Raw genomic sequence first — 23,058 nt, 5'->3', positions numbered from 1 at the left:
GGATGGGCCTGGAAGTCTGCTAGATCAGTGTTTCTCAATCTTTTCCCAAGGAATCGCGGCCTCTTTCCTACCTTGCTTCCTTCCAAAAAGAAACAGAGATACCCGTGAGACACTGATTTGTCCCATCAGTACCTCAGGTGGTCTCTGTAGCCCTTCCAGGAGTGATCCCTGAGCACAGAAGCCCTGAGCACCACCTGGTATGACCTCCCCTCTCCCCCAAATAAAAAACCCGAATCCATCATCTCCTAGAAGTGCCAGAGGATCGGAGGCACTCAAAGAGCTTTCTGCTGAGCCAGCATCAGCAAAACATTCTCTAGGGATCATACCGTTTACATCATGTGCAACAATGGGAAGAAACTGCTCATTGTTCTCAAAAAGCAACAAGCTGGATTTAAGCTGGACCAGATGGGCCTGGAATCTTCCCAGAGAGACGGGGGAGGGGGGCGGGAACTAAGAAGTGAACCCCAATTTCAGGCAATTCAGCTTATTGCTTGCCAGGGTATAGATGTAATTAAGTGGGAGGGGCCAACGCAATAAAACAAGGCAGAAAATGGGACAAAGCAAGCAGGCATTTCTATCTTTGATTTTAGTAACAAATAAGTTGGAGGTTGTCCTGGAGAATCTGACTTCAGGTATGTCATCTACTCTTTTGGCTTTAAAGGTATTAAATTATTTTAATAACTTGCTGTTGGCGGGGTGAGGGGGTCCTTGAACCTAACTCAGGGCTTCAACCTATTTTCAGAGTTGACACACAGGGACCAAGCAGTTCCCAGATTTCCACACAACCTTCAACAGCGAATCTTGGCCAGAGCTGTGCTGAGTGCTGAGAAACTTGTCCCAGTTCTCCTCCAGACCTGAGGGGAGGAGGGAACACTGGACTATTTTTTTTTTTTTTTGGACTCTGAGGTAGTTAGCTCTGTGGCCTGGCTAATTTAAAAGCACCACAAGTTAAAATGAATTCTCAAATATAGGCCACACTCTGGCAGTGGATTCAAATCTCTGTTTATTTCAGAAACAGATACAGACACGTCAGAGGGAAAAAAAAAACATACAGCAAAATTACAAGAGGGTAAATATATTTAGAATCACAGCTTCCATTTATACATATGAAATAAATCTTAGAATGTAACAACTGTTGTTTGGGGAAATATGTTTTCTTTCTTTTCATTTTTTTTTAGTCCTGATTATACTTGGCATTTAAATAGCACTAGAAACAGTTGGAATTACAGCAAGTCTTCATCTAGAAGCCAGACTTTGAGCAGATACAGGATCTCTCCTTTAAACCAATACTTTTATTTCTAGGCCATGAGAAAAAGGAGAAAAATGTAAACTGCAAAATGATGGACCATGACAGGCTGAATAGTGCAGAGGTCAAGTTTTGCCTTGCAGGTGGCCAACCCCAGTTTAGTCTTTGGCACCACATATGCCCCCCTGAACCCCACCAGAAATGACCCCTGAGCACAGAGCAGGAGGAAGCCTTCTGCACAGCTGGGTATGGCCCCGCCCAAATCCCCAAAATATCTATGAACAATGAGAACCCATCAAAGTGCAGGGTGTCTTTTGAGAACACAGAGTTATTTATTTTTTTGTTTTAAGACACATATCTCAGAGCAATGTGTGAACCCACTGGGTCTTTGTTTCTGTGGGAACAACTGCTTCTGTTTCCTATAGAGTGGGTTTTTGTTTGTTTTTGCATCGCACCCAGTGGTGCTCAGGGCTAACTTACTCCTAGCTCTGTGCTCAGGGATCACTCCTGGTAGGCTTGGGGGACCGTCTGGTGTCCTGGGAATTGAACCCAGGTTGACCACGTGCAAGGCAGGCGCTCGCCCTGCTATACTATTGCACCAGCCCCGTCCTACAGAGTGTTAGTTAACAAATGAATTCTGGAAAAAAAATTTAAGATTTAAGATACACAGATTGATGAAATAGTGTCTGGTTTCCCCACTCTGACAGCTGAGTTTACCCTGTGACACATTTGTTTTAGTTCTAGAGATTCAGCTAAGGATATAAGCATTAGAAAGCTAAGAATAAATATATCGCTGTTTTGCTGCAGATGATCTTAAATGATGATACATTTTCCCTAGGTTGACAAATACAGTCTTTAAAAAAAAAAGTCTTTCCTCGTTTTTTAAATTATTTTTTCTCTTTCCTCTTCCCTTTGGTGTTGTGATTGGGGTCAAACCCATGATTTCGAGGCTCACACACTTTTATTCATGCCTTTCCTTCCCACTGTTTGTATTGATGTGATGCAGGGATGTCACCCAAATGCTTGGTTTTGGTCCTCGCACACTCAGTGCTCTACTTTCTAGGGTTTGTACTCTTTAGTTCTAGTGCTTCTGCATACTTTGCTTGCAGTGCTCACCAGGGCTTGCTGCAGTGCTCACGCATGTGCTTGCCAGGGGTTAAGCCCTTTTAGTTGTAGTGGTAACATGCTTGCCTATGGTACAGCCAGAAGTCATTGGCAGTGCTGGGGAACTCAGCTAGGAGAGCTACTGGGATTGTTCTTGGCATATATAGTGCCATGGGGAATTAAATTAATGGCCTCTTGCTTGAAAGGCAGATGTCTGTTTGTTTGGGGTTATACCTGGTGATGCTCATGAGTTACTCCTGACTCTGCTCTCAGGAATTGCTCCTGGAGGTGCTCGGGGGATCATATGGGATGCCAGGGATTGAACTGGGGTTGGCCAATTGTAAGGCAAATTCCCTACCTATTGTATTATCACTCTGGCCTCAAGGCAGGTGTTTTATTTTATTTTATTTTATTTTATTTATTTTTGTTTTTTGGGTCACACCCGGCGATGCACAGGGGTTACTCCTGGCTCATGCACTCGGGAATTTCTCCTGGTGGTGCTGGGGGGACTATTTGGGATGCTAGGAGTAGAACCCAGGTCGGCCTCCTGCAAGGCAAACACCCTACCTGCTGTGCTATTGCTCCAGCCCCATGGCAGGTATTTTAGATAGAGATATCTCCTGGGCCTTGGAAAGCTTTCAGAAATCTTTTATGGTAATAAAGAAATGAAACCACTTCCTGGTAGAGATTTTGATGTCCAGATTTGTTCTGCCTATGATAGTCACTCCCAGTAGAGTCCAGTAGACTGTGATGGAGAGCTGCTGGTACCTTCTTGGTGACTGTGATGTGGGAACAGATATTTTAAGAGCCATGAAATTTTAGCCTTGAAATATATGGAAGTACTGTAGCCACTGTAGCACTGTCGCCCCTTGTTCATCGATTTGCTCAAGCGAGCACCAGTAACGTCTCCATTGTGAGACTTGTTAGTGTTTTGGGCATATTGAATACGCCACGGGGAACTTGCCAGGCTCTTCTGTGTGGGTAGGATACTCTTGGTAGCTTGCCAGGCTCTCCAAGAGGGATGCAGGAATCGAACCCAGGTTGGCCACGTGCAAGGCAAACACCCTACCCACTATGCTCCCGCTCCAGTCCACACAGTCATGGAAATCAACATTAATTCAATAAAAAAGTACCTCGTCCTTCCTTTGTCATTAGCCTCAAACTGTTTTATACTTGTCATCATAATCTATTGCTGTGCAACAGAGCACTCAAAATTTAATGACTTCAAAAGATTATGTTATTGCTTATAATTTGGGGGATTGAGAATTTGTTTTTGTTTGGGGGCTGCACCTGGCTGTGCTGAGGACTTCCTCTGGGCTCCGTGCTCGGGGATCACTCCTGACCATCTTGGGCCCCCGTATGGGGTGCCAGGCATCAAACCAGGGACAGCCCTGTATAAGGCAAGCACCCTCCCCGCTGTGCTCTCGATCTAGCCCCTGCGGGGACAGGCGTGCTGGAGATTTGGCTAGGTCTTGTTGGGGAAGGCCCAGCTCAGCTAAAGAAGATGCTGCTGTGCTGTGTGTGATCATGGCTGAGGTGACTGGGGCTGGAGTATCCCAAATGACTCCACTCCACTATGTGGTACCTCAGAGTTTGGCTGTCTCTCTTTATCCTTTCATAATTTCTCTTTCTCTGGAGGCTGGAGTGATGATAGTACAGCAGGTAGAGCCTCGTTGCGGCTGACCCAATTTCAATCCCTGCCACTTATATGATCCCCTGAGTACTGCTACAAGTAATTCCTGAGGGCACAGCCCAGAGTAACTCCTGAACAACACCAGGTGTGGCCCTAAATGAACAAACAAAACCCCATCATCTCTTTTTCTCTCTGAATGACCTTTCCAGTCAGATCATTGGACCTTCATTAGAAGACAGCTGACTTGTAAGGTAGTGAAAGTAGAAGGTGCCAGAGGGGGCTGGAGCAATAGCACAGTGAGTAGGGTGTTTGCCCTGCACTCAGGCAACCAGGTTCGATTCCCAGCATCCCATATGGTCCCCCGAGCACCGCCAGGAGTAATTCCTGAGTGCATGAAAAGTAACCACTGTGCATCGCCGAGTGTGACCCAAAAAGCAAAATAAAAGAAGGTGCCAGAGTTTTATTTTGAGGCTAGAGCAATAGTACAGCAAGTATGTCGTTTGTCTCACATGCAGTCAACCCGGGTTCAATTCCCACCATCCCATATGGTTCCCCGAGCTTGCCAGGAGTGATTCTTGAGAACAGAACCAAGAGTAAGCCCTGAGTACCTCCCAGGTATGGCCCAAAAGAACTCACCCCAAACTAGTGTTTTGTTTTGTATTATTCGTTCCAGGGATCAAACTCAGGGTCTCAAGCATATGTGGCACATGCTTCACCACTGAGCCAAATCTCTGGCTCAAGTACAAAACTCTAAAGGGTCTAATCCTAAGGATGTTCCAGAAGTAGTTCCCCTGCATTCTCAAGGCAAATCACAAATTTAGCCCAGCTTCAAAAGAAAAGAAAATAAACTCCATCTTTGAATAAGAAGAGCTGCATATATTTAAGTGGATTTGGGGCAACCAGATTTGCAGGACACTGATGCCATTCTAACACTTCGTTAGTGATCAGTGTATAAAAATCATTAACAAAATAGATCCTCTTATATGTCACACAAGATTCTACATAGAAGTAATTTGAAGGAACATGACTGCTTTATATGAGCTCAGGTATTATTACCAGGCCCCAATCATAATGTTTTAAATAAGATAGAAGTCCCATTTTTTTTTTTGCTTTTTGGGCCACACCTGGCGATGCACAGGAGTTAGCCCTGGCTCATTTACTCAGGAATTACTCCTGGTGGTGCTCAGGGGATCATATTGGATGCTGGGAATCGAACCTGGCAAACGCCCTACCCACTGTGCTATCGCTCCAGCCCCCATAGAAGTCCCATTTCATATAAACATTTGTGCTTAAGCAGTCTCAGGCAGTGTCCTACACATAAGCTTCTTTTCTCTTGCTCTTCCATCCTCAACCTGTGGTGTTCATCTCACAGTCTAAGGTGACTGCTCCGGCTCTCTATCACATGCACAAGGATATCCAGTTGGAGAAGGAAAGAAACAGGGAAAGGGCACACTTCCCCTTTCTTTTTAGAAGCACAATCCAGAAGTAGAACATGGCATTCTTTCTCACAGCACATCAGTAGAACTCATCACAAGAATTTCACTGGCACTAGAAAATGGACAGTTGTTTTTTATTTCTGAAAGACATAAGGGCTCAGGAAGGCAGAGTTTTGCTAGAAAATTGATCAGAGAGCAGGGGAACAAACGGCCAGTCTCTGCCGCATCGACAGTGCAGATTGAGAAGCTGGTGTGAGTGAAGACCAAGGGATCAAAGAGTTGAGAGAAACGACAATTAAAAAGTCACTTTCCAGTTATGAAATTTGCTTATAATTGGATGGTCATGTTAAGTGAAATGAGTCAGAAAGAGAGGGACAGACATAGAATGACTGCACTCATTTGTGGAATATAAAATAACATAATATGAGACTGACACCCAAGGACAGTAGACGCAAGGGCCAGGAATGGAAACTATGGTTTCCATAGTTGGAAATCTACCTCATGAGCTGGGGGAGGAGGCAGCTCGAATTAGGAAGGGATCACTTAGTCAAACTTAGTCAATGATGGTTGGAGAGATCGTTCGGAATGGGAGATGTGTGCTGAAAGTGATAAAGAATCAAACACGATAGCTTCTCAGTATCTATATTGCAAACCATAATGCCCAAAAGTAGACAGAGAGAGAGTACGGAGGAAATTGTCTGCCATGGAGGCAGGGAGAGGGTTGGAAAGGTGGAGGTTAATACTGGGGACATTGGTGGTGGAGAATGTGCACTGGTGGAGGGATGGATGTTCAATCATTGTATGACTGAAACTCATACATAAACGGTTTGTAACTATCTCACAGTAGTTCAATAAAAAAAGTCAGTTTCTGTGCAGTTTGTAGGAAGCAAGTGAGGTAGTTGTCATTAAATAGTCTATGTGACGAGGGGCTTGGAGAGATAGCACAGCGGGTAGGGCGTTTGTCTTGCACACGGCCGACCCGGGTTCAATTCCCAGCATCCCATATGGTCCCCTGAGCACCGCCAGGAGTGATTCCTGAGTGCAAAGCCAGGAGTAGCCCCTGAGCATCACCAGGTGTGACCCAAAAAGCAAAAAAAAAATAGTCTATGTGACGAGCTGAACACTATTAATTGGGATAAGAATATCTTGGCCAGGAATGTGACCTAATGATAATGTGCAAACCTTGTGCGTGTGAGGCCCTCAGCTCCATTCCCAGTGCTACAAAATCAAATAAAAGATCATTTAGCCTTAGAAGGAGGTGGGGAGAGGAACCCCACGCCACTCGAGAACATTGCAGACATTTTATTACCATGTTCTGAAGTACCTGTTAATCATAGAATCATAACAATCTTCTTCCATCCTATGTCTCTACTACAAATACTATTTAAGCAAACATTATAGAGTGTTTTAGGATGCATATTATTACTTGTTGGCTAGGATATTGTCCTTTTGTATTTAGTCCTTATTTCCACTCACCTGTCTGGTGAGGTATGTTAAGGATTCCCAAGTAAATAGTTTGCCTCCTCAGATCATTAGTAGTTGATCCCATGGGAGGAAAAGGAACTTTCTCCTCACTCCTCTGAATTTTTCTCACACTGATTGGGCAGTTATTAACATTAGGCAGATTAATAGGAGAAAGGAACAAATTTAATTACATTCCTATGGACATTCTACATGGCTACAGATTCGAAAGCCAATGTGTGCAGAGAGAGTGTTTATATCCTGAACTGAGGAGTGGCATAGGAGTCTGGGGCTATTATAGAAAGTCAATAGGGGATTGTGACTATATTTGTATAGTAGTGTTGTTGATTTCTTTCATGGAAATTTATGATGACATTTAAAAAAGCAATGAACCATTCTCTATCCTATGACCACTACTATAATGATTGTTGGAAACGGTGACAAGAACTGGAGCGATAGCACAGCGGTACGGCGTTCGCCTTTCACTCGGCTGACCCGTGTTCGATTCCTCTGCCCCTCTCGGAGAGCCCAGTAAGCTACCGAGAGTATCGTGCCCACACGGCAGAGCCTGGCAAGCTACCCGTGGCGTATTGGATAGGCCAAAAACAGTAACAACAAGTCTCACAATGGAGACGTTGCTGGTGCCCGCTTGAGCAAATCGATGAGCAACAGGATGACAGTGACAGTGACAGTGATGACAAGAACTGAGTGCTGAAAGTAGGTAGAGCGATATTCATGATAACCTTGCAATACCTGTACTGCAAATCATAATGCTCAAAATGAAAGAGAGACAGAGACAGATGAAAATTGCCTGCCATAGAAGCAGACTGGGGTGGGGGTCGGGGGAAGGAGGGAACCTGGGGACATTGGTGGTAGGAAATGTACACAGGTGAATGGATGAGTGTTGGAACATTGTATGATCGAAACTCAATCATGAACAACATTGTAACTATGTAACTCATGGTGGTTTAATAAAAGTCAATCAATCAATCAATAGGAAATGCTGACCATGCCTATTTCATAACAGGCTTGGGTTTCTGGAGCACCTATTGAAGGACAGGCCAGTCAGTCCTAACCGCTGAAACAGAGGGCATGATACTTCAGTATGCAACAGAATAAAGCCCTGTTGCTGCTCTCAAGGATTTATGGGGAAGCTGTTGCTGGCGACCACAGAAAAATGTGTGTGTGGCCTGGAGGGAAAAAACTAGGTCAGCAGCCAGCAGACACGCAGACGTGTTTAACTTATTAACATAATTGAAGAATGTGTGATCGTGGCCTACATTCTCAGACCACAGAGAAATTCCAAAAGGGAGAAAATGCTTCCCAGTATAGTGATGGGGATGCTAATCACAATTGCTTAGCTTAGTGGGTGGTTTTGAGCATTTAATGAGATAATGCTGGGAGAATACTTATCAGGGGGTGGGCACACAGAAGTGTTCCCTAAGTATTAGCTAACATATTTCCATTTACTTCTCCTTGTTTCTGGTTTGGAAGAGCATTATTTCAGAAAAAAATAGCCCAGTTTCAACCGACTGTTGGTAGCTGAACATAAGCTGACTTTACTTCATCCAGAGAACCTAGTAGGGAACACAATTCCAGGCTGCCTAGTTGATTCAGAAAACCACCAAGTACACCATCCAGATGTAGAATTTGCAGTGACATAGAGACTAAGAGTGTCTATTCACGTTGACATGATGTTAATCTACAAAAATGTGGTCACACAATGTCAGTTTACATTGAAATCTATTTCTTCTTCCCTCCTTTGCTTTCTCATTATAAACTAAATATGCTTTCAATGACGTTAGTCCCCGTTTGATTTGACCAGAAGAGGGCAGTATTGTATACTTCTCTTCTGATTTCACCCAAAACTGAAACTTTTGAATTAGGAAAATGTTTTCTCTCAGAACGGTAAGAAAAATGGATCATGTGGCAACAGAAAATATACCTCAAATGCATTTAAAGCATCCCCTGTTTAATCATAACATTTATGTTATATCAAAATATCTATGAAACATTTTTTTCACATTTTAATATCCCTCAAATTGGGGTGCATTTGACAATTGTTATTGACTTAGCGTCAATAAAATACGGTAGTTATTGAAGTTTAGTATAATAAGGCTGCAAAATCATACTCTGTTAAAGAATGGCATTTGATAAAATATGAATTTGGATTGCTGATGGAAAAATTAACAAAGTGTTTATGATTTTTTACCCTAAATTAAACAAAAAGTTATTTGAAAAAATGCAGGAGAAAGTATATGAAAATTTTACTTGATGCATTTACTCTCAAAGATATTTATGATTCAGAATCAAATGACATTTAATTGCTACTCAGGTTGTAGTAGCATTTAAATAATTTTTGGTTGGTATGTAAAGCAGTGAAAATCTCAATGCTGCTAATTTGCTCTGCCCTCTTTAAATACATTATCTCCCTTGAATCATCAAGTAGAATTTGCAAAAGTTTGATATTCCTCCTGTTCTTGTGATTGCACTTCACAATTACACAGTTAGAAGTGATGAAACCCAATCCAACATAGAAGTGACCGTTCATTTATTTCTAGCCCTCACCAATAACCACTGCTGGATTTTGGAGCAGCAGAAATTCTATTATCAACAGAGATACTCTGGGGAAAAAATTAGGAGGCACTGGAGAACTAAAGCTTTGGCGACAAAATTATTGTCCCCAGAACACAAGACCTTGTGGTTGAATGGAAGGTGGGCCCAGACAGATGAGCATTTGGAGATATTAAGCAATAGGTTGGTGAGTAGACATAGCCAGAAGAGAAAGGACTCATCCCTGGGGCAGTGCTCTGACATGGGTTACAGTTTATACTGTTACTGTCTACATGCTTGGCATTAAGTAAGTCATGGAAACTTTCTGAGCTCAGTTTCCACATCTATAAAATGATAAGGGCATTTGGGTGGCTCCTTTCAGCCTCCATGACATTTGCTCTTAGCATTATTCACCTGGAACAGTGCCATTGTCTGCCTCTTGTCCTATTTCATGAGACTTACTTCCCCTAAAACTAAACTCTGAAAAACACCCAGTTCTCGTTTCTAGGTACCCCTAACCCCAGCCATTGGAATGATGCTATGAATCAAGCAGGTACTAAAATCTTTGCAGCCTTGAATTTGCTCAAGTTAGATGATAAGTAAGGTACCTTTCTATGACGTTGTCTTTGAAGTGGGTGGGAAACGCTACCACTGAGTAGTAACCATATTGCCAAGTCAGCAGGCAGAGTTTGGAAGCATGGGGATCAAGTTGCTGCAGCTAATAGATGGTACCCATAGGTACCCATAGTACATCTAGTAAGGCCAGCTGTTTGCAGTTAGCTGTGCACATGTGAATGCTCAGTTACTCTTCAAGACTTAACAGGAGAGGTGTGGCAAGATGAGGGGAGGGAGTCCAATGCGAAGAAGTTGACAGAGCCAAAATGCTGGGTGTTGAACCCGTGTTTGGCGACCTATTTCTTTATGATGGTAAGAATGCTCTGGTTATACTTACAGATCTGGAACCTCCAAGAATCAAATGCCCAAGTGTGAAGGAACGCATTGCTGAACCCAATAAGCTGACGGTCCGTGTGTCCTGGGAGACCCCTGAGGGAAGAGACACGGCAGATGGCATTCTAACTGAGTAAGTGCAGCATGGCAACTGGGACGCTAGTGTCTCTTTCATGTGAGACATCAACTACCCAGGGAGGGGCAAGTGTGTCTATGTGCCTCTATGCTGCCCTGGTAGGGATATTCCTAGCAATTACTTACTAATGTTTTGTGTTCTTCATAGTCACCTTCACCATCTGCCATACTCTACATTTTACTTAAATATTTCTTTTTTGTTTGTTTTGTTCTGGGGTCACAGTAAGTAGTGCTCAGAGATCACTTCTAGTAGGCTCAGGGGACCTGTAAGGTGGGTAGGATCAAATTCAGGTTGGCCACGTGCAAGGCAAATGCTCTCCCCTCTATACTATCAATCTGACCTTTTATATTTCTTACTGCCTGTTTTCACCATAGAATTGTTTATTGTCATGTCCCTATGCCCAGAACATGGGTCTCTCCCACAGTTGGTACTCCATCATTATTTGTAGAAGGAAAGAGAGGCATGATGGGACAAAAGAGGGGGTGCAGGAGGAGGAATAGGAGGTCACTTGGTTACTTCTGGAGCAGAATCACTGGGATTGCCTGCACTGGATTCAATGTCTCGGGCTTCACTGAGTCATTCTCTCCCTCGCTGGAAGGCTCCTCTGTGACTCCAGATAGAGCCACTGGCCCCATAGTGATTTGTGAATATGGTTTAATGCATAACTTTAAAAAAAATTTTTATTAGTGAATCACCGTGAGGTGATTGTGAACTTCCGTGTTTGCATTTCAGTTATACAGTGATTGTTTACTCATCTCTCCACCAGTGCCCATTCTCCCCCACCAATGTTCCCAGTATCCCTCCTACCACCTCTACCCCATCCCCCACCACCCCTCCTTGCCTCTGCGGCAGGGCATTCCCTTACATTCTCTCTCTTTTGGGGTGTGTTGTATTTTAATGAAGAACTTTTTACTCTTTCCCATTTTGTATTCGCTTCTTCCTTCTGTTGTTTTTCTTCTTAATTTGGTGGAGAAGCTGTTGGGCCACATCTGACAGTGCTCGGGGCTTACTCCTGGCTCTTTGCTCAAGGAATCACTCCTGGTGGTGCTTAGGTGACCACTTGTGGCCCTGAGAATAGGACTGAGATCTACCTTTTATATCTCATAAATGAATGTAGTCATTCTATATGTCCTTCTCCTTCTGATTCATTTCACTCAATATGATACTCTCCATTTATAAGCAAATTTCAAGACTTCATTTTTCCTAACAGCTAAGTAGTGTTCCATTGTGTAGAGGTACCATAGTTTCTTTATCCAGTCTTCTGTTCTCGAGCACTCAGGTTGTTTCCAGATTCTGGCCATTGTGAACAGTGCTGCGATGAACATAGCCGTGCAGATGGCATTTCTGCTTTGTGTTTTTGGCCCCCACTGTATTTTCCCAGAAGTTATAATGTTGGATCAAATGGGAGCTCAAGTTCTAGCTTTTTGAGGGATACTCATTCATTTTCCAAAAAGGCTGGACCATTCGGCTTTCCCACCAACAATGAATGAGACTCACTTTCTTTCCTTTCATTTGTGCCAGCACTGGTTATTCTTGTTCTTTTGGATGTGTGCCAGTCTCTGTGGTGTGAGATGATATCTCATTGTTGTTTTGATTTGCATCTCCCTGATGATTAGTGATGTAGAACATTTTTTCATTTACCTATTGGCCATTTGTATTTCTTCTTTGAGGAAGTTTCTGTTCATTTCTTCTCCCCATTTTTGATGGGGTTGAATTTTTTCTTGTAAAATTCTGCCAGTGCCTTATATATCTTTGATATTAACCCCTGGTCAGATGGGTATTGGGTATATAATTTTTCCTATTCCATGAGCGGTCTTTGTATCTTGGTCACTGTTTCTTTTGAGGTGCAGAAACTTCTCCTTAGTTTAATGTAGTTCAAATTGTTTATCTTTGCTTCCACTTGCTTGGTCAGTGGTGTTTTATCATTTATCAAGAGGCATGTTGGTTTTTTTTATAGTTGAATTATTATAAATAATGCTTCTGTATTTGTATATAGATAGAACTTTTGTGCTAATGTTTTTGTATTCTTTAGCTAGGCACCCAAAAGTGGAATTCTGTGGTATCCAGTGTGTTGCTCGGTTATTCAGAGCAAATGTTTTAAAGCAGGAACAGAATATCTTCTACTAGAAAATGTTTGAGCCTCTCACCCTTAGGAACACATTTTGTTCCTACCACCTGGTAACTTTTTCTCAGTGTAGCATCTATCTTGGGTAATATTACTTGTTTTCCCCATGGTAACTCCTTAAGATAAAGTTTGAGTATTCAGAAAATTATATCTTTGTTGTCACAGACAGATGTCACAAAGCTCTAAGGAGAAACGTTAGGCAGTTAGGATTAAAAACTAAATCATAGTTGACATGATCGGGGATTAGGTTTGATTTATCTTTGAATCTTTAGGGCCCTCCCTTGATGTCTGGCCCAGACATTAACTAAGATTTTTACCACCATGACAGATATTGAATTCTATCTAATAAACACAAAATATTTAGATGACTATTTGTCTAGTGAGGACAGTCACTGTAACATTTTTGGCAAGTCACTGACATTATAGTTAGAAATGTGACACTGTTAATGAGAATTTCAGCAGCCCTTTACCTCTCTGTTCAAGGCAGTTCAGCGCTGCTTCTAGAAAGGATGCAGCGGGGAGCATCCTTTGGTAAAATGAGGAAGCAGTGAGGGCTGTCTTGTCCCCTTTTGCTCCAGCATTTCTCTTGTGACCCCTTCCCCCATGCCTTAATCAAACCACCGTGGATTATTTCATTTCCTTCAAAGAGAGAAGGTTCGGGTGTCAAGTGCCCAGACAAGTGCTTCCTGTGAGTTCTCTTATTCACTTCTGATGACTAATATGCATGCTAGTTAGAAATTTAAAAAAAGAATCTCCAAGGGGTTATTGTATAACTCCCTTCTATTGGAGTATGATCCTCTCATGTTTATCTGCACTTTAATTGTGTTTAGCAAAAACATACAGCTACTTTTAGGCCCAACGCAACATGGGCCTAAATTCCCAGCTCTAATGGTGGGAATTATGGCACATTTCCAAGCCCCCCCTCACAGGTGCACTGTAAACAGCCACCTTGTCTACCTATGCGTCAGGCTCTCCTCACTGGTGACAATGATAATTTCACATAGACAGTCAAACAAATACCCTCATTCTTAAGAACTGTGGTGGCTGGGACGGTAGTACTGTGGGTAGAGCACTTGCCTTGCATGTGGCTGACCTAGGTTCAAATTGCGGCATCACACATGGCCTCCTGAGCCTGCCAAAGTGATCCCTGAGTTCAAAAACAAGAGTAAACCCTGAGCACTGCTGGTTGTGACCCCCAAACAAAATAACAACAATAAAAAAAACTTAAGAGAGAAAAATAACTGCATGTGGAAAAAAATGTGATCATGTTGGACCTATTGGTGTTCTTTTTTTTGTTGTTTTGCTTTTTGGGTCACACCCAGCAATGCACAGGAGTTACTCTTGGCTTATGCACTCAGGAATTACTCCCGGTGGTGCTCAGGGACCATATGGGATGCTGGGAATCAAACCCAGGTCGGCCACATGCAAGGCAAATACCCTACCCACTGTGCTATCTCGCCAGCCCCCCAGACCCCCTATTGTTGTTTTTATCAGACAGCCAAGAATAAAGATGCTGGCAGCCTTCCAGCTATGTCTTGTACCAGCTCATGAATCCCTTGATCTGTGAAATGGAAATAATAATACCTGTATCTCAAGGTTGTTGTCGGAGATAAACCAAATTATAGGAAATGCCCAGACCTGTGCTTGACATGTAAGAGCAAATTACTATTATTCTTATTATTGTAGGGATTATTATGTTTGGATCAGCAGGGAATTACAGTGAACTTGCCTTTTGCTCAAGAAAGATTTCCTCTGGCTTAGATGAATTTTTAAAAGTTTAGAAAGTTCTTGCAACTGCTGCAGGCCCAGATTCCCAGTGACTACTTGGATAATATTTGTAAATAATGTTTCTGAAAATGCCCTCATGGTCCCAATCATGACAATTCAAGGTCCCTCTTGGACAACAGCAGGACGGGTGAATAACCTGTGCCCTAGGTTCTTAGTTTCCTCCAGCCTCCTCTTTTGTTTTTATTTGGAGAGGGGAAAAGAGGTTGGCACACATGCAGAAGTACTCAAGGATCACTCCTGGTGGTGTTCAGGGTACCATATGTGGTGCCAGGAATTGAACCAGGCACAGTCACATGCCAAGCAAAACCCTATTCTCTGTACTTCTGTACTATTGTTATAACTGAAGTTTGCTTAACTAAGCACACTGAGACAGAGATTTGGCAGAAAAACAAAGAGATCTTTATTTGCAGTTGCTGGCCAGATCAGGGTCCATTAGCGAGGCAAAGCACCTGAAGCTATTGGCCTGGGAACAGAGGTCCCAAGAGCACTTATATAGAGCATCTGATATAGGGCATGTGATTTTGTTTTATCTAGCGTGAGACAGACTATAAAGTCATTGGCATCAAGTACAGAAGTGACGTTGGGGGGATATAGTACAGCCAGGATATCATAAGATAAGAAATTACAAATCATGGTTATATCAAGGGATGTTGGGTAAGGTTGGTTCCCTGAAATCAAGGGGATTATGGTATTGCAGATAACAGCACGTACAAGTAAATTCTGAATCACGCATTACACTCTTTCCCTCTCCCTCCTCTTTTTCTATCCTCTATCAAGAAAAATACATCTGAATATCCTAAGGAATTGAGGACTTCCATTTTTTCCCTCAGACTTCTCTTCCAAAGTAGAATAAAGAACAGGAAATTGGATTCTTCACAAAATCTTTGTTCTAGTCAAACTCACTTAATGTCTGCCCCTGGAGTATTACTGAATTCTGTGGGGAGTGCTCAATACATGCCCATAACATTCATGTATGTTGTTTCTGGTTTTCCCCTCCTTTAAAGTGTTATTCTAAAAGGCCTCCCCCCAGGCTCAAATTTTCCAGAAGGAGACCACCAGATCCAGTACACAGTCTATGACAGAGCCGAGAACAAGGGTGTGTGCAAATTTCGAGTTAAAGTAAGAGGTAAGAACGTTTCTCACTCGCTTTCTCTGCTCTTGAGACAAGCCAAGGGCAGCAGGCCCTTAAGCCAGAGCTCTCTGTGCGTCCCTGCTGCTAGCTTTGGATGAGCCTCTGGTGGACAGGCTTGGGACTGTCACTGTCTTCATACTCCCATTTAACAATTAAAATCGGTATGAGGCACAATTCTGGCAGATTGCTTAAGGAGTTTGGACTACTCATAAACTAGTCTTACATGCAGCCACGGCTGGCTCATGTGGTCCCTGAAAGAAGGCTATTCATAAGAACATGTCCATTTCGGGGCTTGGGTGACCAGCTAAGCCAACATGTCCTTTTATAAGCAAGGTGGTTAGGAATGTTCTAGTATGGGTCACCAGCACATCTTGATAAACCCAAAAAAAAGTGTGCCTAAGGTTTATTTTATGCCTCATAGTTCAGATATCACATTACTAACCAATTTATTCTCTCACTTTTCACCTCCTCATGGATATCACAGGGGGTAAAACAGTTTAACAGTGTCTCATTGGTAGGAGAAGTGACCATCTCATGGTCTGCTCACTGGCCAGATAACGCTCCGTGCGTCCTCACTCATCTTGCAGGCCAATTCCTGAGTGCAAGGCTGGGGGCTATGAGCCCTGACCTGAAACCTACCCTGGCTTCTCTGTGCAGGGGGAGTTCAGCACTGACATCCCTCTGGGCTTGTGTCCCCTACAGTGAGACGCTGTGGCAAACTCAACGTCCCGGAGAATGGCTACATGAAGTGCTCTAGTGATGGTGATAACTATGGAGCCACCTGTGAGTTCTCCTGCATCGGTGGTTACGAGCTCCAGGGCAGTCCTGCCCGAGTGTGTCAGTCTAACCTGGCTTGGTCCGGCACGGAACCCACCTGTGCAGGTATGTGGCCAGCAGCACAGCCTAAAGCTGCCCTTGCTCCTGAATTCCAGTACCGGGAACGCTATCACGTACTCTTCACTGGGAAATAGTCATCTCGTGGGGGAAACTAGTATCTGGATTCCTGCTGGAACCCATCTCCCCTACCTGTGTCCTCTGCTTGACTGGTTTGCTGATTTTTCTCTCTCTCTTTTTTTTCTTTTTGGGTCATACCTGGCAATGCACAGGGGTTACTCCTGGCTTTGCTCTCAGTAATTACTCCTGGTGATGCTCAGGGGACCATAGTGGATGCTGGAAATCGAACCCGGGTCAGCCGAGCTGCTGTACTATCGCTCCAGCCCCTGATTTCTTTTCTTATGTGTGCTGAGTGCATGAGCCAGGAGTAACCCCTGTGTATCGCCAGGTGTGACCCAACCCCCCCCCAAAAAAAAAGAATCAGCACATCCAAATGCCACAGAATGGGGGGACCAAGCCACAGAATTGAGTTGGGGGCGATAGTAAGGGGGAGGGGGTTGTGGTTCTTTCAGGGAAGGTTACAGGTACTAACAGTGATGGGTATGGTGTTAAAATTAAGTCCATGAGAAACCATTATCAATGATATTTTAAAAACAAATTAAATTAAGAAATAAAAAGAATCAACAAGGGCCAGAGACATAGTACCACAAGCATGGTTCTTGCTTTGCATGCAGCCAACTGGGGTTCAATCACTGGCATCCCATTTGGTCCCCTGAGCATCCCCAGGAGTGATTCCTGAGCACAAAGCCAATAAATCCAGGAGTAAGTCCTGAGTACTGACAAGTGTGCTCCCCCAAACCAAAGAATCAGCAAAGTCTGCTGCAGTTATCCTTGTTCCTCCCTGACTCTAAAAGTGATTTTAGAAAGTCAGTCAACTACCATGCACAGACAAAGAAATGCCTGCTTTTGCTGCACTGGCTGGAATGTCACACATTGCAAATGCGGAATACTGTCTCCTATGCGAGTGAGGAATAGCTTATATGCTGGGATTAAATGAGGTCATCTATTGAACTGTGGAACTGAGCAGTGCCCAGCACAAAAAGAACTCTCAGTACATGGCAGCTGTTATTTAGAGGAACAAAATTTGAGCTGGGTAGCAATGATAGAATGAAATTTGGATTAGTCAGAAAATTCTGGACATAAGTCTAAATTTACACAACGCACTTTTTTCCCCCCTTTGGTTTTGGGGCCTCACCCAGCAGTGCTCAGGGCTTATTCCTGGCTCTGCACTCAGGGGTCACTCCCGGTGGGCTCATGGGTCATGCAAACATAAACGTAATGTTTGTGAATGTTTGGGGTCGTACAAACAGAAGCATAATGTTCCAGGAATTGATCCTGAGTCAACCACGGGTAAGGCAAGCACCCTACCCCTGCACTATCTCTCCAGCCCTCTCTTTTCCCCCTTTACTTCTTGGTCTTTTCTCATCCTATGCTTTCCCTTTAATCCCATTTATTCAGAAGAAGGAGTGGGGGAGCAGGCAGAGGGAGGAAGGGAGGGAGAGATAAAGGGGGAGAGGCAGGGAGGGGGCAGGGTAAGAGAGAGGTAGACAGAGAAGTTATAGCTCAGCTATATTTCTGGGGGGCTTCATTTGCCTTTACTCATACTGTAGCACTGTCATCCATTGTTCATTGATTTGCTCTAGTGGGCTCCAGTAACGTCTGCATTGTGAGACTTGTTACTGTTTTTGGCATATTGAATATGCCACGGGGAGCTTGCCAGGCTCCGCTGTGGGGGAGGGATACTCTCGGTAGCTTGCCGGGCTCTCCAAGAGGGGCGGAGGAATCGAAACCAGGTTGGCCGCATGCAAGGCAACGCCCTACCCACTGTGCTATCGCTCCAGCCTTTATGTATATACTAAAGTAAAAGGAACAAACATTTGCTTCCCATGAGGTAGAGAAAAGAGTGTGCCACCCTTACAGATGGTCACATCCTAACCTCTTGAACCCTGGGCATGAAAAAATGGTGATTAAAAAAATTGTTTTAACTTTTGGGCCGGGCTGGAGCGATAGCACAGTGAGTAGGGCGTTTGCCTTGCACACGGCCAACCTGGGTTCGATTCCTCCACCCCTTTCAGAGAGCCAGGCAAGCTACTGAGAGTATCTCGCCCACATGGCAGAGCCTGGCAAGCTACCCGTGGCGTATTCTATATGCCAAAAACAGTAACAACAAGTCTCGCAATGGAGGCACTACTGATGCCCGCTCAAGCAAATCAATGAGCAATGGGATGACAGTGAGACAGTGAGACAGTGAACTTTTAAGCCACATTCAGTGTTGCTCAGGATTTACTCCTCGCTCTGCATTAAAGAATCTTTCCCGGCTGGGATAATATGGGATATTCAGGATTGAACCCGGATCAGCCATATGCAAGGCAGGTATGCTGGGCCACTGTCCTATCGCTCTGACCCCACAAAACAGTGATTAAGTTAAGGATTTTGAAATGGGGTGCGCAGCATGAATGACCCAGGTGGGCCCAATGTAACCACAAGTCTCCTAGTGAGCGTGCCACAGGACGCTTAGAGTCAGAGAGGAATGGAGGGAGCAGGAGAGATGTGAAAATGCTCCACTGCTGGCTTTGCAGATGGTGGAACGGTCCTCAGTTAAGCCAGGCATGTGGCCTGTAGATGCTGCGGAAGGTGAAGGAACAGATTCTCCCCTAGAGCTGCTGGGGTCAGGGAGATAGTCCTGGCAACACTTTGACTTTAGCCTAGTGAGGCCCATTGCAAATTTCTGACCTCCTGGACAGTAAGAGAATAAATGTGTGTATTAAAACAACTAGTTTGTAGAGGGTTATGATAGTAGCCATAGGCAATGAATTCATTGTCCCACTCTACTTAAAACTGCTTGGTGCTATCTCATGATTCAGCTACTGTCCCTGGAATGACACGTATTTGACCTCTATGAGTCCATTGACACATGCATGGACGGCTTCCCCCACCACATTTTGTTTTGGTTTGGGTATGGGGAAGTTTTAGGTCAAACCTACCAGTGCTTTTTAGGGGTTAGTCGTGTACAGGGCAAGTGCCTTAACCCCTGGACTATCTCTTCAGCCCCACACATGGATTCTTTCCTTTTTTAAAGAATTTATTATCGAATCACTGTGAAACAGATCTTTACAAAGCTATTCAGAGGGGCTGGAGTGATAGCACAACGGGTAGGGCATTTGCCTTGCACGCGGCCAACCCGGGTTCGAATCCCAGCATCCCATATGGTCCCCTGAGCACCACCAGGGGTAATTCCTGAGTGCAGAGCCAGGAGTAACCCCTGTGCATCGCCAGGTGTGACCCAAAATGCACAAAAAAAGCTATTCACAATTATGTTTCAGTCATACAGCGTTCCAACACCCATCCCTCCACCAGTGTACATTTCCCAGCACCAGTATCCCCAGTTGCTCTCCCATCATCTCCCCCTGACACGGATTATTTTCTATCTTTATGGTTCTGCATTCAAAGATTTAAACACACCCTTCCCTGAGCAGTAACAAAGCCCACTGATAATCCTCTCAGGGCTTTAAGCTGTGTAAGTGTGGTGGGGGTGGGGGCCAGAGGGGTACAGCAGGTAGAGTGTTTTCCTGTCCCATGGTCTACCCAGGTTCAATCCCGGCATCCCATATGGTCCCCCAAGCACTGCCATGGCTAGTTCCTGAGTGCTAGAGCCTAAGAGTAAACCCTAAACATCAGAGGATGTGACCAGAAAATAAATAAATTTTAAAACAATTTTTAAAAGAAGAGTGTTGGGGTGGATGGGCACTCTAGTTCTTTTGTTTTTTGTTGGGATGACATCTGGCAGTGCTCAGGGCTTACTCCTGGGTCTGTGCTCAGGGATCACTCCTGGAGGCCTCGGGGGACCAGATGGGATACAGGTGATCCTTCCCAGGTCAGCCGTGTGCAAGGCAAGAGCCTTACCCGCTGTACTTTCCTAACCTATTCCTTTCCTTTCTTTTTTTTTTTTGCTTTTTGAGTCACACCCAGCGATGCTCAGGGGTTACTCCTGGCTCATGCACTCAAGAATTACTCTTGGCGGTGCTCAGGGGACCATATGGGATGCTGGGAATTGAACCTGGGTCAGCGGCATGTGGCTACGTGCAAGGCCAATGCCCTACCCGCTGTGCTATTGCTCCAGCGCCCCCTATTCCCTTTCAAGGGCTCAGCTCGACTTAGACTTGAATCCTAGCCTTGCCGTAGTAGTTCTGTGCGTCATTACAGGCCGAGTTGGAGCCGGCAGTGTCTGACTCATCTGGTCACTTGCAATTACAGCCATGAATGTCAACGTGGGTGTCAGGACAGCAGCTGCGCTTCTGGACCAGTTTTATGAAAAAAGGAGACTTCTCATTGTATCCACGCCGACCGCCCGAAATCTCCTATACCGGCTGCAGCTGGGAATGCTGCAGGTGAGTCCTTTTGGCAGGGAGGCCTGCAGCATGGAGAGCTGAGTCATTTCCTTCGAAGCAGATTCAAGGCCTAATGCATTTATTTACTGTGAGCTTCAGGGGACACTCTCGGACTACCCCCATTCATTTCTGGTTTGTGGGCATAACATGATTAACATTGACTCCTGGAGCTAGCCCGCTTCTTTTCCGACTAATGAGGTTGGTTTGTATTCACTAATAAGCTTAATTGACATGCTGTCCAGGCCAGCCAAAGAATTGCTTTGTTGAACCTGTCCAGGGTATGCCTTGGCAGGCGGTGATCAATCAGTGGTTTGTCCCCAAGGAATGAGCAGTCCGGCAGCTCTCAGGCCCCACAGCCAGTCTTCAGAGAGTGACAGAACAGCTTTAGAATTCCTCTGTATTATCTAATTCAGAAGCACCTGGGAGCTGGTTAGCAAAGTAAATTCTCAAACCCCATTCCTGATCAACTGAATCGGAATCTACATTAAAGAAAAAAAACAACTTTCAAGTGATTTCTAAGTATCTTAAAGAATCAGGAGCACTTTTCTAGGAACTTTTTTCTTCTCTGAGTCCATATAATACCTACAAAAGTAATCAACTGGTGTTTTACAAAAAAAATAAAATAAAAATAAAGAGAAAGGGGCTGGAGCAATAGTAGCAGCAGGTAGGGTGTTTGCCTTGCACGCGGCTGACCTGACCTGGGTTTGATTCCCAGCATCCCATATGGTCCCCCAGGCACCGTCAGGAGTAATTCCTGAGTGCAGAGCCAGGAGTAATCCCTGTGCATTGCCGGGTGTGACCCCCCCCCCCAATAAATAAATAATAAAGAGAAAAAACACTAGAAATGGAAAGTATCCATTTAGAACACTATAACATGTTGATCTTTGTCATGAAGTAGGTTGGTAATAAAAGTAGCTAACCTTCTAAATTGTCAAAAAAAGTGGGATACAATGAATTGTATTAACTATGGTGTAACATGCTCTTTATTTTCTGTGTGAGCGATAGCACAGTGTTTGGGCTTTCGCCTTTCATGCGGCCAACCCGTGTTCAATTCCTCCGCCCCTCTCGGAGAGCCCCGCAAGCTACTGAGAGTATGGAGCCCGCGCGGCAGAGCCTGGCAAGCTACCCGTGGCGTACTGGATATGCCAAAAACAGTGACAATAAGTCTCTCAGTGAGAGACGTTACTTGTGCCCACTCGAACAAATCGATGAGCAACGGGATTTATACAGGAAACAACTGTATTTAGAGCAGCCTTATTTTAATCAAAGGCTATTATTTTCTTTCTCATTTCGGCATTAATCCAATGACTAGTTAAGACTTCTCCAATCATTTTCTGTTCATGAAGGACTTCCTGTCAACTCTAGGGTGCCATACAAAAAGTTTAGGCTCCCTTGACAGACATCTAGGTTGTTGCCTCTTTTCATCTTTTTATCATTTCCCAACCCCTGTTTCCTCATCGCCATCCTTTTCCCTCCAGGTCTCATCTAGGCCCATACTTTTAGATCACACAAGCTGAGACACAGACCACTCCACTTTTGTGGGAAATTATCAGGCTATATTCCATGATCATAATTTCCTGACCATATCTCATGGAAGCTGGAGCCCATCCCCTCCGAGGAGCCCCGGGGAAGACAGCCAGGCATGCAGGCAAGAGACTCTCTGCATCACTCTCTTCTGAGAGCTTGCTTTTAAGTCTCTCTGGATGTTGGCTGTTGATGGGATTACACACACCGAGCAGAGCTCCCGGTGGCCGAAGACCACCACCAGAACCTAGCTGCAGACATCCTGGAGGCCCCTCTCCACACGTTCAGACAGGCCTCATGCATGAAGGTACCGGCAGAGGAACCCAGGTGTGTGTAATCCCATCAACGGCCAACATCCAGAGAGATTATCTTTAGCCTACTTCTCCCTCTGGGAGAAACTGGCAATCTTGAGAGTTTCCTGCCCACATGGGACAGCCTTGCAAGCTTCCCATGGTGTATTCATATGCAAAATCCAGTTACAAGCTGGATCCCATTCCCCTGACCCTGAAGAGCCCCCAGTGCAACTTCGTTAGGAGGGCCGAGTCGAGATAGACTTCTAAGATCTCAGGGAAAGGACGAAATGAGATGTTACTGAGCCCGCCCGAGAAATCGGTGATTAACTGGATATCTTGATCGTGATCGTGATTGTGATCTCATAGAAAAATGAGTAGGTTAAAAAAACTTGCTTTC

At 44.4% G+C, this 23,058-nt stretch overlaps 1 protein-coding gene across 2 annotated transcripts in view; it reads left to right on the top strand.

Moving 5' to 3' along the window:
* Nucleotides 1-23,058, top strand: part of SRPX (sushi repeat containing protein X-linked) — a 141,920-nt gene that overhangs the window by 96,167 nt on the left and 22,695 nt on the right. For both annotated transcript variants that reach the window (XM_055121679.1, XM_004612919.2), the window contains 4 exons: nucleotides 10,388-10,514; nucleotides 15,435-15,556; nucleotides 16,265-16,444; nucleotides 20,711-20,844. In XM_055121679.1, the coding sequence (XP_054977654.1) occupies nucleotides 10,388-10,514; nucleotides 15,435-15,556; nucleotides 16,265-16,444; nucleotides 20,711-20,844 (563 nt within the window). The remainder of the gene's footprint in view (nucleotides 1-10,387; nucleotides 10,515-15,434; nucleotides 15,557-16,264; nucleotides 16,445-20,710; nucleotides 20,845-23,058) is intronic.

The sequence above is a fragment of the Sorex araneus genome, chromosome X, assembly GCF_027595985.1.
Source record: "Sorex araneus isolate mSorAra2 chromosome X, mSorAra2.pri, whole genome shotgun sequence".
Classification (NCBI taxonomy): Eukaryota; Metazoa; Chordata; class Mammalia; order Eulipotyphla; family Soricidae; genus Sorex; species Sorex araneus.
The sequence above is the reverse complement of the archived record's forward strand: the minus strand, read 5'-3'. Positions and strand labels throughout refer to the sequence as shown.